The sequence below is a fragment of the Taeniopygia guttata genome, chromosome 11 (genome assembly GCF_048771995.1).
Source record: "Taeniopygia guttata chromosome 11, bTaeGut7.mat, whole genome shotgun sequence".
NCBI lineage: Eukaryota > Metazoa > Chordata > Aves > Passeriformes > Estrildidae > Taeniopygia > Taeniopygia guttata.
Window position 1 is genome coordinate 19,135,879 of NC_133036.1, and position 15,441 is coordinate 19,151,319.

At 43.2% G+C, this 15,441-nt stretch overlaps 1 protein-coding gene across 2 annotated transcripts in view; it reads right to left on the reverse strand.

Moving 5' to 3' along the window:
* Positions 1-15,441, reverse strand: part of GARRE1 (granule associated Rac and RHOG effector 1) — a 59,816-nt gene that overhangs the window by 21,610 nt on the left and 22,765 nt on the right. Inside the window, exons 2-3 of one of the 2 annotated variants that reach the window (XM_030282103.4) lie at positions 9,202-10,524; positions 697-903 (exon numbers count right to left, since the gene is read on the reverse strand). In XM_030282103.4, coding sequence (XP_030137963.4) covers positions 697-903; positions 9,202-9,696 — 702 coding nt within the window. In that variant the 5' untranslated portion in view covers positions 9,697-10,524. Of the gene's footprint in view, positions 1-696; positions 904-9,201; positions 10,525-15,441 lie in introns of those variants that run through there. The other variant, XM_072934499.1, reaches the window with a different exon arrangement.

Below are 15,441 nucleotides of genomic sequence, written 5' to 3' on the forward strand. Positions count from 1 at the left end.
AAGTCATCTGAATTTAGGAAAAACACACACTCTGTGCCTGAATCCATTCTGACCCATCAGTCTCCAGGCTACAATAGTGCCAGGGAAAGCAGCAAACCTCATAAAACTGAATGTCTTTATAAAGTACTGGTTTTGGCTGGCAATGTAAGGATTCCTCAGATGACACATATTTGTAAAAGTACAAGTCCAGAGAGTGGCACATTTAAGAAACATGGGTCACATTTCAACAATGGATGGATCAAACAACATCAAGCTTAACAGCATGAAGTCAGAAGTGTTAAAAATTACTATAAAGATTTTAAAGTATAGATTAGAATTTGTGCTCAAAATTTGAGAGAAACAGACATTATCTAGATTGTTTTTCATCAAAATTTTGCTCTGTTTTCACAAAGACTTGTTGAGGTTTTTATTTTTAATTCCCTCTGTTTGCCCAATTTGATAATAACAAAAATCTGTTTGCACTGCTTGTGTGCTCCTTATGTACAACCCTATCACAAAGAAAACTTTACACAGGGCAAAGATAGTGCAATCATCACATGAGAAAAATGAGTTTTAGTGTCTGAAACCAACTGTGCCACATTCCCCCCTTCAAATGCAGCATGTCTTTAAAATCAAGTATTTTCTTCCTTTCTTAGGACACCCAGGCTGACTTTAGGTTTCACTAAATCTACTTTGCTTTCAGCAAGACCTCCATACCTCTGCTGCTCCTCTCCATGATCTTATTGCATCTTCCAGCTCATTTGTGGGGCTTATGTTTGAGGCTCCAGTCCCACTAACATTCTTCCTCTCCTGAGCTACAGCTTCAGCAAAGCAGGAGTGTGCCACTGGCTGGACTTTCTGCAAAGCTTGTGACAGGAACTGGAAGTGGACCTGCATCACCGTCAAGAAACATCGCCCAAGTACCTGTGGGAGACACACAAACCAGTTTCAAGCACATAGAAGAGCTCATGAAGTTTCCCTTCTTCCTTTTTGTTTGGTGTTTGGGATAAGGTTAACCCCTGATAAGTTAACCCCTGATTTTTTAAATTAAAATAATGCTTCAGAGCATAAGAAATATACAATATTTAAACATTTACTTAGAATAATAAGTGGCTAAGTGAGCATTAATTTCTATGAATGAAGGGGACATCAGAGTAATTCTGAGTAATTTTTAGTTCTACATTCAAGTTCTGACTACTTGATGGATGAAAAGCTTGTTCAGTTACTTGGCAAAATCAAGCACAAAAATGGGAATAGCATATTATCACAAGGACTAAGAAAACACCAAAACCCACCTGCACAAAGACCTGGCTGAATTTCTGATAAAAACCCAAAACATGAATCATTTTAAAACATTAACATAAACTGTATAAACTGTAGGAGTTGGCCAGCAGTTCACCCTTCAGGCAGGTGGTAGTGGGCAGGCAGTGGGCCCCATGACCCCACACATGGTGGCCAAAGCTCAAGTGTCCAATGGCACCGTGTGACAGAAGTGCCTTGGGAGCAGGGCACTGCAATGGCTCTGCCACACTCCCTCAGGAGGGACGGGGCAGGGCACTGCAATGGCTCTGCCATGCTCCCTCAGGAGGGACAGGGCAGGGCATTGCAATGGCTCCTGCCACACTCCCTCAGGAGGGATGGGGCAGGGCACCACCATGGCTCCTGACGCTCCCTCAGGAGGGACAGGGCAGGGCATTGCAATGGCTCCTGCCACACTCCCTCAGGAGGGACAGGGCAGGGCACTGCAATGGCTCCTGACGCTCGCTCAAGAGAGCCTTTGGAGCAGGCACCGCAATGGCTCCTGACGCTCCCTCAGGAGGGAAAGGGCAGGGCATTGCAATGGCTCCTGACGCTCCCTCAGGAGCCTTTGGAGCAGGCACTGCAATGGCCCCTGACGCTCCCTCAGGAGCCTCTGGAGCAGGCACTGCAATGGCTCCTGACGCTCCCTCAGGAGCCTTTGGAGCAGGCACTGCAATGGCTCCTGACGCTCCCTCAGGAGCCTTTGGAGCAGGCACTGCGATGGCTCCTGACGCTCCCTCAGGAGCCTTTGGAGCAGGCACTGCGATGGCTCCTGACGCTCCCTCAGGAGCCTTTGGAGCAGGCACCGCAATGGCTCCTGATGCTCCCTCAGGAGCCTTTGGCCGCTCCCTCAGGAGATCCTTTGGAGCAGGCACTGCAATGGCTCCTGACGCTCCCTCAGGAGGGACAGGGCAGGGCACTGCAATGGCTCCTGACGCTCCCTCAGGAGATCCTTTGGAGCAGGCACTGCAATGGCTGCTGACGCTCCCTCAGGAGATCCTTTGGAGCAGGCACCACAATGGCTCCTGACAGTCCCTCAGGAGCCTTTGGCCGCTCCCTCAGGAGCCTTTGGAGCAGGCACCGCAATGGCTCCTGACGCTCGCTCAGCAGGGCTGGGGCAGGGCAGGGGCTCCTGGCCGAGGCAGGAGGTGCCACCGCTGCCTCCCTGCCCCTCTCTGTGCCCAGGGGCACTCGGCCGTCTCAGCACCGCAGCGCAGCACAGCTGCTGTGCCAGGGGACTCCGGGGCAGGAGCAGCGGTGCCAGCACCCAGGGACACCCTGCAGAGCCAAGGCTCCCGGGGGTCGCTCCCTGGGCAGGACAAAGCTGACAAGTGTAAAACTGGAGAGCTGCAGAGAAAGGAGGATTCTCCACATTACTGCAGAAAGTATTTCAAAGCTATTCAAAGTGTTTCTTTTATGGAGTTTATCACATAAAGCTCTTTAAAATGTGTATTTGACTTTGATTTATTAAAAAAGATTCAACTTGAATTCCATTTTAGGAATAACTCATAAAATACACAGATAATGTACAAAGCCATCGTGCCTTGGAGCCATTAAATCATCTGCCTTATTTTCAGCTACATTCTTCTGGAATAAAACTATTCAGACACAATGTATCTTCCTGGCAGGACTCTCCAGTCACACCAACAGCTATATGCATTTACTATCTACTTCACAAGAACCAGCAGTGGCAATGCTTTTTTCCACTGCATCCAGACTCCTTTTGACATTCCATTCTGGTTCAATCACTTCCCTTCTTTGTACAAGGCATAAAATTAAACATTTTTGTTACTTTGACTGACCTCTGAATGTGGAGCTTGCCTTATTAAAAAAAAAGAAGTCAGCAAATGATAAAATGAAGAAAACTCCAACTCTTCTGGGTATGAGATTAGAAAGATTTATAAGAAAACTGCAGGAAGAGGCAACTGGTGATCTGAATAATTTCTGTGCAGGAAGAATGCAGTTCTCAGGGGAAGATGAAACTAGCACTCATTAAGAATTTCAAGCGTATTAAATTTCAAAGAATACTTAAGGTACAAAGGTTGAAGCTTCCCCAGTCTGGGAATAATGCTCAAAATAAACGAATGATTTAGGCTTTAGGTTGAAATAAACAAATTATTTTAGGTTTTAAGTGGCAGCACACAACATTCCTGCTTACAATGTTAAACAGTGAAGATAAACAGTAACATCTGCTTTACTGAACTTTTATTTCGTTTGAAAAAAATCCATTTCAGCCTTCCTCCAAAATGGGTAAGGATGGTTTAAACTACTTCACTATCAAAGTGGTGGAGGATTTTGGCACTGTTAAATACTCCCTTTGGATGGATGGTAGATGCCAAACTCATTTTAAAGCTTTAAAGAGCTTACTTGGTCAGATTTTCTGCAGTAGAGCCCCAACTTTGCCTTATCTGACCTCCCCACCAGGGGTGGGCACTGACCCCAGTGCAGAGCAGACAGGGAACCTCTGCTGCACATCCCTGAACAGCATCAGCACATGGATGCAGCTTTCCATAGTCAGAGACACACCATGTCCTTTTCCAGTTTATTTGCCCTACTTTCCCATGCAGAAATGTGTGACTCTCCTCCTTCAGACCAGAATAAACACAAACTATGTAGGAATAAACACAAACTATGTAGGAATCCCTACAAACTATGCAGGAATCAAAGCTGAACTGGAATCATCTCAGGTGCCAACCAGTGAGATTTCCTTGGGAGTGGTGATGTTCCCTTCATTTCTTAGACTCGTTTATATTGCATAACGAGTTCTTCAGCTTCCAAACTTTTTGTCCCACAGAACACAGCTCTACCACATTGACTTCCCTGACCTGTATCAGGCAGGACAGCTGCTTGTCTGCGCAGAACCTTACCTGAAGGAATCTCTCCTTTTCCTGCTCAGGCAGTTGGAAGCAATGGGATTTTTGGTTCCCTAGCAATGGGACCACTAGGTGAGATATAGTGTAGGTTACTCTGTCCCACTTTATTCTCCTCATGGGGGCACACAATCAACTTTAGAATATTCCACCGGGCAAAGTGCACACAAAATTGTCAGTTTTCATTGCTAAAAAGAGATGCCATACAAATTGCCTGGCAAGACAATCTTGTACAACAGAGTCCTTAAAAGAGAACACTACCAGTAATAAAGTCAGCAAATAACAAGCATCAGTCTTCCACACTTGATACAAACACTGGCTTGCAGTTCTTCAAGTGCCATTTTATGCAGTAGAACTTTCTTCTTCCCCCCCCCCCCCCCTTTTTTTTTTTGCTATTTCCTTAAACAAGCAGAATGCTCAAAAAGACAAACACCACAACAGAATTATTCTGTGGTTTCCCTTAACGGCCTCCTTGGTGGCACAGCCTGGCTGACACTCAACTGGTGTGCCCCACTGTGAGCCAGCAACTTTCCTGTACATTACCAGAAGTGGGCAGAATATTCTTCATTTTTACCACCTAGCAGTTCCCTGCAGTCCCAAAGAGTGATCTCATGAACACCTCAGTCCTGCCCATGGGCTGGAATCACCTGCAGGCTGAACTAGATTCCAGCAGAAGCTGCAAGACGTGGGAAACCCAACAGACTCATTTCTTCCAGCAGTGACCCTAAAAGCCACTCATGATAATCTGACCTTGACAGCTACTGCAGTGGTCACTATCATTTATCAGAAAAACTAATTAAGTGTGAAGCATTTTAAAAATAAAAAGCAGCAATTAAAATGTAAGACCAAGTATTTTTTTGCTACTAACAGCTCCTCAACATAGAAGAGTCTGGAGCCAATCCCTGAAAATCACAGGAAAGAGTAATTTAAAAAATAGTTAAATTTGGCTTTACAATGTTGCTAAGGAAAGCCTACATTTAATATTTATTCAGACATTTTTGTCTCACAAGATTCTTGTTCAAACAATCTTAGGCTATTTTATACACATAAAAGCCAAAAATTATCTCCATTTAATACAGAACAGAGCATCCAAGAATATATCTGGTGCCTATCCATGCTTCCCTTTTGTACAGGAAGGCAGCGTTGACATTCTTCTCATTACTACCACTTGTAAGACAATATACACAAGCCCTATGTAACTATAAGTAATTCTTTATATTTTGCAGTACTGAGGCTTCTGCAAAGCTTCACAAGAGATGGGGAAATATACTTACTTTTGCCAGTTTTACTCCTCCCTATGGATTTGCTTTAATGTTTTTATTAACAGAAATACAGAGTAACTGCATTCCCTCAGCTGACAAAAGAAATGGAAAACACCCTCTCATTTATCCTGATTTCCAAGCTGTTCCTCACCCATACAGGCACAGAATACCCAAGAATTCAAAGGTGTTTGAAAGAGGAAAAGAAAAAGAAGAAAATAAAAATCAGCATTTGCATTTCTGAAATTAAGAAACCTTGGGAATCTCCATCTGTCACTACACTTTGATCAAGAGAAGTCATCTTCTTACACAGGCCGGCAGACAGTTCTGAACTAGCAAGCTTTGCTCTAAGTAACAATAAATAAATTAAAAACCTCATCCCCTAGTGCTATAGTTCAGGGTGCACAACAGCTTCCAGCCCAAATTCAAGTCAGATATGTCCACCAAAACTTAAGTTTTCTTTATATTGCCTCTCTAAGGGGCAGAGCCCACTACAGTAGATAAAGACCTGTGGCACCTGAGAAAAGTCACAGCTCTCTGCTTGATTCCCAAAACAAATCTGTTCTGCTTGGACTTCGCATTCCTCCCCAAAACTACAAGCCTGTGTTAAGCAAGGTTTAGGAAAATTGCATTTTCTTTAGCTGGGCTCATGCACAGAAAGCCTCATTCTCATGTCCTTCTCATGAATTTGGGGTTCTGCCCCACTGCACCCTGAATTACAACTCACCTCCCCCTGTTTCTGTGCCACCAGCTTCCAACCCTCAAATAAGAGCCCCTGCAGAGCCATTCTTAGGGTCCTGCTGAGCCTCTTAGCTCCTGCTGAGCTGCCTCTCGGGTGTTTCACCACCTCAATTCTCCCTCAGAGCTTTGAGTTCCTTCAGTCACCCACTAGAGAAGGTGACAAAGCAACTTCAGATACACCTGCACTCCCCTCCTGGTATTTTCCAGGGGAACAATTCCACCGCCTCACACTCTTCCCCCGTCACTTCCCTGTTCAGTAAACTCTGATGAAGTCAGACAAGCCCTTTATGTTTTTCTGCTTACATTGTGAGTTTTTTAATCCTGCTGGCAGTTTTATGAAATGTTAACTTCTCTATCTACCAGGGGGCAAAAAAGCAAACTACTTTTTAAATTGAAATTTCAGCATCAACAGCTCAGTCTTCAAATCGCAGAAAAGCACAATGGGAGAGGATCTCACCAGGTCACCCCTGTGCAAGGAGAAATTTCACCTAGGTCAGTTTTGCCAGATGCAGGTTTAACCTGTTTTGTCAGCTCTGTTCCCTACCCTTTGCAGCAACCCACATCAGTGCTCCACTAACATTACAAAGGATTTCCATAGCATCTAATGTGAATCTTTCCTTCTGAAATTTAAAGTTCCTTGCTCCACCTTACAGGGACATGAACAGACACAGACATGTTCTGGCAGCTTCTCACATACCTGAGCAATTTTGATTTTCCTTCTCAGCCTCCTCTTCTGTAGAGTCCATCTTTTCAATCTGTCCTCTGATGTCCTATTTCCTGGATATCTGACTACTCTTGCTACACTCCTTTGGCTCTTATTTCTCCAAGTGCTGTGCATGTGCACTGCTGTGTTTAATAACCTGGGTATTTTCAGGTTATTATGTTCAGAGTTCAGTGCTCAGTTCATGGTTCCTGCAGGTTAGGGGTGTGTTAAATACATCGTAAATGTCTCTTTGCACAACAGCAACAGCACTGATTTATTATTTCCAACTGCTCAACACTGACTCTTCCCCAACATACAACTCCCACAGCCTAGGACTGTTCTCCAGAAGTGCTGCCCAGTGGGCTCCACTCCTGAGGCTGAAAAAGTCTATTTAAATATTGCAACATTCAGTTTTACCCTCTGAATTCCATCCCAACTGGAAAAATAATTTGTCCAAGATTATTTTTAATTCAGCAGGTCTCCCAACATACTTACATCCTGTGCTTTCAAGTCACCTACAAACAATTATATTCCTGTACTGGCCTCTGCCAAGGTCCATTCCAAGAGTGAGCAGCTGCTGCTCCCTGGGCACAACCACACAACCTCTCTGCCTGCAGAATTCCCTCATCCACAGTCCTGACTGACCCACAGAACAACCACGGGAGTCTCTGTCAAAGCCCTACATTCTGCTGCTGCTTAAGCCAAAGCAGAACACAACACTGCTCTCACTATACAGTGATGTGCATAAATCTCACATACTGACTTTTTCAAAGCCACGTGCAAGATGCAGTTTTAATTAAGAAAAGACAGCAGAAAAGTGCAATGAGAAGTGCTGGGACAGCCAAGAGGGGCGGGCAGGAAAGGCCAGGAGCAGCTGCTCTGCTGGCATTGTGCACACACTTGCCCCCAGCACAGAGCTGCTGGGGCAGGGGAGGGAGCACTGCAGGTGCACATGGAGCCCAGAACAAGGGTCAGGCCTGGCCAGGTAAACCTGGCACCAAAGCAAGTGTCTCTGCCTCTAAGCTGGCAGGATGTGCACCCCCCTGACACAAACACTGCTTTGCTCTGCTCCTCAGCTCCCTGCTGAACAAACCCTCCCTGCACAGTGCAGGGCAGAGCCAGCACCCACCTCTGCCTGCCCATGTGACAAAAGCAGCTCTACAGATGACTCCAGCGTTTGGAAAGACAGCATTTCCAAATCCACAAAAACCCCTAGAAGACATCCAGTGCTTCATATGTTTTTGTTTTTTAAATTCGGAAAGTCTTTCAGCACATCTATTATAAAGATTGATTAATTACATAAAGTCACTCTTTTTTATATACATGGCTATAGCTTTAGCTAGAGAGATGTTATTGGACTCTCTTAAGACATTTATAACAAGTATAGCCCATCTTACTTCATTCTATACCAAGTATACAACACTGAGAACTGTAGTACACAGCTGCAGGGAGAGCTGTCACTGACAAATTGCATCCTCCCTAACGACTCCACCTGGAAGTGGTGCAGTTAGAGACAGCAGATAATGCCTGACAGGCACAAGCATTCACTCTCACAAACTACCTGAAATCTGAATCAAAGCCAAGAAAATTTAAAAGTAGGTTTTCCATTCAGGATGTAGTTCTGAAGGAATAACTCTCAAGACTGCTGCAAAGTGAAGAAATATGTCAAAACACAAGGAACTAGTTAAAATTTCAGGGATTTATCTGTGACTATCACTTAACACATTTACCAGAGGAGAAATACCCAGACCTTCCCAGGCAGGTGTGGCAGAAGTTGGGGAACCTCTCTGAATCCTGAATCTTGGGCACCCCCTGCCAGAATTTGAGCATTGTAGCAAAGTCATGACAAATTTTTACAGCGCTGGTCTCTCACACAGTGTGTTATTTTCCTCTCACAACAGCTCAAAAAGACAAAAATGCTCTGAAGAGTGATAAAATACATAGTTTTACTGAAACACTGATGACAATATGCTACTCCCATGTGCTCAGGTTTCCCCTCAGAATGGGTAATACCAAGGAAAGTTTAGGCTGATTTAGAATACGATGGCATAACATTTTTAGAAACGTTAGCTAACAAACCAGAAAATGATTTAAAACTTTTGTCTACTTGGTTCTTCTACAGGAATACCTACCAAATACCTAATTTAACATAGATGGAGGTCAGATCTCACAAATGACTTAGTACTTTCTTAGTACATAAATGAAGAGTTTATTTCTCCACCAGCATTATGCAAAAATACACAGCAAGGTGGACAAAACTTCTGGCGTAGAAGAGATTTTGAAGAGAAATCCAGTTAAGAAGGAACCATACAAATTCACGAGCAAAACAGTATCCTGCAAGGTAACTTACCTCAATATCTTGTAGGCTGAACTCTTTTTGATCTTTGAAGTTTGCAGCTCCTGCACTCAGTTCCATCAGCATTTTTGCTATTTCTGGTTTTATTGCTGCTGTGAGTCGACTCGCCGCTTCCATGACATGTTCCTGCACGTCTTTCAGTTGCATAGCTGCCTTAGAGTAGTGCGAGTTCCTGAACACGCTGCTGAAAAGGTCTGTAAGGAAAGTGCTCGTACGGCAAAAGACATTGAGTGCATCCAGGTATTTGGAGATTCCCTGCTGGATGTCTGCGATGGGCGTCGTGTGGGAGGCGGGGTGGGAGCAGCCGCCCGCAGCAGCCGGGGACACCAGGGGGGTGCTGGGGGTGGCCGATGCCAGCGGGGCGCTCAGGGTCCTGCCCAGCTCGGGCATTTGATACTGCTGGTGTTGCTGCACTTTCTGCTTGGACCCGCCAAGCAAAAAGCGCCGCTTATAGTCCATTTTGCTTTCTTGTGCACTGCAGCAATACATAAGTGAGTGCTTGTCCAGAGAGCTCTTGAATTAACAATCACTTGTCAAATTCCTTCCTCGGGTATCTATGTACAGTTACAGCGCAGGACTGTGTACATAGGTTTCACAAAAGGCATTTCAGAAAGGCAAGCGTCTGTATAATCTGTATCAGCAGTGGGAACAGCAGCAGATTTGCTGACTCAGTGTTTTCAATGTTCGGTGCAGCCCTGCTGCAGTTATAAACTGTACTCAAAAAGCAAGCCCAAGTATCTTAATAATGCTCTGTCTCTTGTGTGGTATCCCCTCCGCAGGCAGCAAAGCCAACTGGAGCAGATCGCTTACAAGTTCTTCACGAGCGTAACATTGTCCATTGCTGTTGCATCTACAAAAGTTAATTCTGTCAATGCAAATAACAGTTTTAGAAGCAATACCTTAATACAATTCTCCCATTAGTAGGTATCAGGAAAAGTGGAGCAAACCACCGATCAACAGCGATTATAAAAGCAGTGCAGAGGCTCTTTCCTTGAAAAAGCAAATCCTTATGTCAGCAGATCAAATATCTTCAAATGTCTTGACAGATCCAGTCTGCCAACTCAGTTTACTTGTAGTGTCTCTTCTTAATATTGGAGGGGGGGAAAAATCTGGACTGTTTACAGAAGACTTTGCAAGTATAAGCTATTAAAAACTCGAGTGTTTGTTATTGCAAGCCTTCTTCCCCTTTCCCTGTTTGTTGAGGTAGTTGTTTCCGTTGTAACTTTAAGAAGTGGTGCTTCCAGACTGCGTTTGCCCTCAATTGCAGACTCAGAACAAAAATGCACAAATGTATTTGTAAGGCCTCTAGGTCATTTCCTGTGAAGGGGAAAAAAAGAAACGTTATACATCAGAGAACAATGAGAAGGTTTAAGAATTTAACTCCTGCAGTGTCCTGGTTCACATTTCTGGGCACACACTGTCAACAACACCCAAGATCCAAAGGGGGAGAGAGCTGCACTGAGTTTAAAAGGCTGTTAGAAGCCAGTGTCATCCTTTTGCTAAACTCAACACTGTTGGATATTTTCCTGTTAATTATTTCATTGTAGGCTGTCAAACTTAAGAGTCTGGCTAATCCCCAGTGCAAGTCTTGCACAGTTAAGATCAGTGAAAGGTTATTACTGCAGAGCTCAAGGGGAGTTAATCACATTTTCTAATCTCATCCTTTAAAAATAATTTAAAAATGAAATCAATTAAAACTTTTCCTCATGCACCGTAATTTATTGCAGAACTCTCCCATTCATTTTAATAGTTTACTAAGTCAACAGATACAGGCCCCTAGTTTTTTATTTAGTACAACAACAGACAAATGTGCCTAATCCTACCTGAGATTAGCTAAGAAATACAACATTCATATCCCATTCCAGTGTGATGGGCAGGCAGCATCTCTCATACACAAGGTGGTATACGAGGCACAACTGCCTAAGAGAACCCGAGTGGTATAAATAACACTCTCAGCACACATCAAAGTAGGGAGGAAACAAAACTTCTGTACTGCTCTGCTCAAACTGGCACACCCTGGTGCAGCTGGAGAGCCAAGAGCTCCCTGAAGGCATCCACAGGTGAACAGAGCCTGAGCAGTGGCAAGGGACGAGATGGAGCACAAGGTGTTCAAAACCAGACACTCATCAGACAGTGTCAGGACAATATCAGAATTGTGTGTTATGGTAAATTTTTTGGTAATTCCTTCATTTGGTTTCTGTGTTTGCCCATCAGTTTGCCCAGTCCAAGCACCAGTCACACTTCAGGCCATTCTCTGCCTCTCCTATACAGCCCCTACTTGATTCTATCAAACAAGGACATCCTTTTCCTTACTGCAGCAATTGCAATGACAAAGGCACTTGGTAGAATAATCCAGGAACCTTTAATAACAAAATGTTCCTTTAGCTATTAGATTTGAGCAATGAAATCTGTAGTAATATTGTCAGAATGGCTGGGGAACAAAGATTTTATTTTCAGTCAAAATTTCTTATTTCCATCTGTCTGAACACACACAATATTCATTCATTCCCATTTTGGCACATATGTAGGATACAAGCATCCCACAGATAAAGAAGACAGCAAGACACAGCAGGTCAAAACATCCAGAGCTGGGTAGTGTCACTCCCACTAAAACAACAGAACACAAGTTTTTCAGGAAACCTTTGATGCAGATGGTTCTGCTTCAGAGACTTAGAGCAAATATTCTTTCGTATTGGCACTTTTTAAAACCTAAAACTCAAAAGAACTCCCATATGCATTTCAGCATCCTTGAAGTACTCCAAGCTGACTACTTACCTCTTCAACTACTTCTCTCAATATTCACACTGAACGTGTCAAATCACAAAAACTCATTAAAACCATAATTTTCTAGGAATTCTTGATGTCACATGCATAGCTGAAAGTAATTTTCTCCTTATTTTACAAGTTAGGGTGTCTTACAGTGGAGAGCATGATTAAATTGGTTTCCTTGATTGCATATAAATGTAGATGGAACAAGAGAGTTGGTTAATTTAAATGCAACATATAAGTAAATTAGTGATTGTTTTTCCTAAGTAGACATGAAATTTCTCATTGCAGAGGAACTTAAGAGATGATCACTAAGGAAAAAAATAAGAATGAGGGGTTTTCAAGCTCTAGGGTACTGATTTAGATGAGATTATCAGAGATGCACCTCAGCTCAGTGCTTGTGATTACACACAGAGCCTTTCAGGATCAAACACACTGAACTCATCATTTGGAATGGTCAGATATTTAGCCAATATATAAACCTGCTGCATCCTAAAAGAACATAAATGCAATGAATAGAAAAAAATGGTGGCTTCATATTTTCTACAGTTGTAAACAAAAATGAAAAATCACTGTGTTTCACTTCTAGACAATTTTGTAGTCAAACCTGCAGGTACTTACTCAATTCCTCAGCTTCAAAAATCTCTTGTAATAAAACCTGCAAAGAAGCTTAAAGAGGACAGCTTGTATCTTCAGCTGATATTTATTCAAAGAGAGGAAAGCTGCACACCTCAACACCAGACGTGTCTGAATACTATGTCTGAAACTCTATAATGAGCTCTCTGAATGCTACATACAAAATAAACATTCCTCCTTCTGCATCTTTTCCTGAAAAAGTGAAGCATAGAAGGTTCCCATGCTCTCCCTTCCCCACTGCTTTTGGTGCATGCACTAAGTTAGGGCTCCACTCTGAACTGCACAGACTTCAGGCTACGTTAGGGGAAAAAAGAAACCAAGGGTTTCCATCTGGTGATACAAGAACAACATGCTAGCACCAAAAATATAAGCTTATACTTAATTTTGTGGAAAACAGAAATACTCACAGAAACCAAATGAAGGAATTACCAAAAAAGTTACCATACCACACAAAAAGGTATTTTAGTCCTTTCTTTATGTAATCAAAACCAAAACAGTGCTGTTCAGGTACTATTAAAGACTGTAACAGAACTAATATATAATAGAAACCCAGCTCCACACTGAACTGCTTGGCAAAACACTACTGGAAAAGCTCAGCATGCTGTTTGCATTCTCACTTCAAGGAGTTAATGCCAAAGTTAAGGAACTATGACGAGTTTGGACTGTTTGAACTTCCAGAGAATCAGACAGCTGCACAAGATCCTCTAAAAATGGCCACATTTGCATAGAGGAAACAGAAATTGCAGGAAAATGAGTGCAAATGCAAATCTGTTCACTACTTTTTTGAAATGTAGCATCCAAATATTTTTGCTTAAATACTTCCCAGAAAAATGCTTTTTCCTAACTTCATCAGTCACAAGAGATATGAATAAAGACGGAAGACGTTCAGATGAGTGGAATTTGGTAACCCCAATTTGTTTAGGACCAGCATGAAAAGTCCAATCCCCCATTTGACCTGTTTGGAATTACCCTGCTAGAAGAGAAGGCAATTTTTTTTCCCTGAATCAACACAAGAAGTTGACCACTGCTTTAAAAAAGGTTCCAACCTCAACTTTACAAACTGGCAAAAGTTTGCCTTCAATTGGTGTTCTTTATGGATTCTGTTGTCTTTCCAGAGAATATACAATAAAACACAGAAGAGTGAGATAGTCCAAAACACACGAGCTAATTTTTTGAATGCAACACTTCATGCTATTTCATGCTGGTTTTTATTAGATGAGATACAGATTCCAAATCTCAGGATGAACTTAACACCGCACCCACCATTTATGTAAAACAAACTAAATCCAATTAATGTTCAAAAAAAAGCTAACTCCAAAAGAGAGAAGCCAGAGCAGCCAGATTGCTTACCCAGGAAAAGCCTGAACAAACAAACCCACTGCAGGGCCAAGAGGCCAGGAAGCCGCCAGAGCCAAGGGCCTCCTGTCAAAAACACACAGAAGCCTCTCTGACATTTACTGATACAAACGTGGTGCAAATCTAAAAGTCACCCCACGGGGAAAGGTGTCACTCCATCTTCCACAGTTTCCTGCCACTAACGTGTACATCCCATCCATTACCTGGCCAGGCCACCCCATGCCCAAATGTGAATATCTTAAACCAAAGATATTCTAAATGGTCCTCAACACCTGCCCAGCAAACTGGGAGCAGGAGGGCAAGGGAAGCCTGTTCACCATTCCCTAAGGACTGCTCAGTGTCCCTCTGTCCCCACCACAGCCCAGCAGGGAGATTTGAGAGCACAGGCATCACTGAGCCAGGAGAAATAGGAAGGAGCCCCAGGTGGGAGCCTGGCAGAGGGGGCACCAGCGTGCCCAGGTGAGCCACAGCCAGCCTGCACCCCAGGGAACAGCCAGGGCTGTGCAGGAGCCACAGGTCCCTTCCTGCTCCTCCTCTCACACAGGCCACTAAGCAGAAGGAACAATACAAGTGGATTAAAACACAGTGGAAACTCCTCCAAGTAAACTTTTCAGGATCCTCATAGATAATCAGGTTTAAAAAAAACAGTCAGGTATCCCCAACTACTTTTTGGGAGGTATTTTAAGACAGACATCACGTTTTTAACTTGGAGTTGATTAATTTTACGTTCTTCCAAACTGAAGATGGATTACATCTACAAAACATATCTATTCAAAAATACTAGAAATTGGAATCTACAGAACAAGGATTCAATATAAAGAACAGTTCTAATTTCAGCAACAAATCTCAACCGGATTAATTTAATTCTGACTTTGACTACAACTTTTCCATTACTCTCATCAATACACCACACCTATATTAAAATTACCACAGGAATGGCACCTGCCTAATATATTCAATCCACCTATGAAGAGAAAACGCATGTGGGCTTTTAAAATTTGTTTTCATTTTCAAACACTGTTTTGAACATAAAAGTTTCCAGAATAATACAAGAGCTGAAACTACATTTCAAAAATTAAACTTCTCAGTCAACAAGAAGAGCCACTTTCGAGTAATGCTGACTGGCAGAAAACGTGTCCACCTCTGACATCAATCAAGTTGTTCTGCACCTGGAATTTCTTACCAACACATCATAAATACTTAAAGCATGCAAATGCTTTTATAGGGGTTGACAAGTATTGATTATCCTCACTACCAGGGCAAAGAAGCTTAGGGTTTTTCCCAACTCACTCCCACAGCTGGCAGGATGCAGGCACAGAGCCCCAGCAGCCCAGGAATGCCAGCAGGGACAGGACTCTCCCCACCCAACCCCAACTGCTTCTGGGCTGGAGCTACGAACCCAGGATGGAAAACCAGCACTGCTTTCCAAGGCTTCCTAATGGGGTGGGCTGCAGCCTCCAGGAGACCCAGGCACCT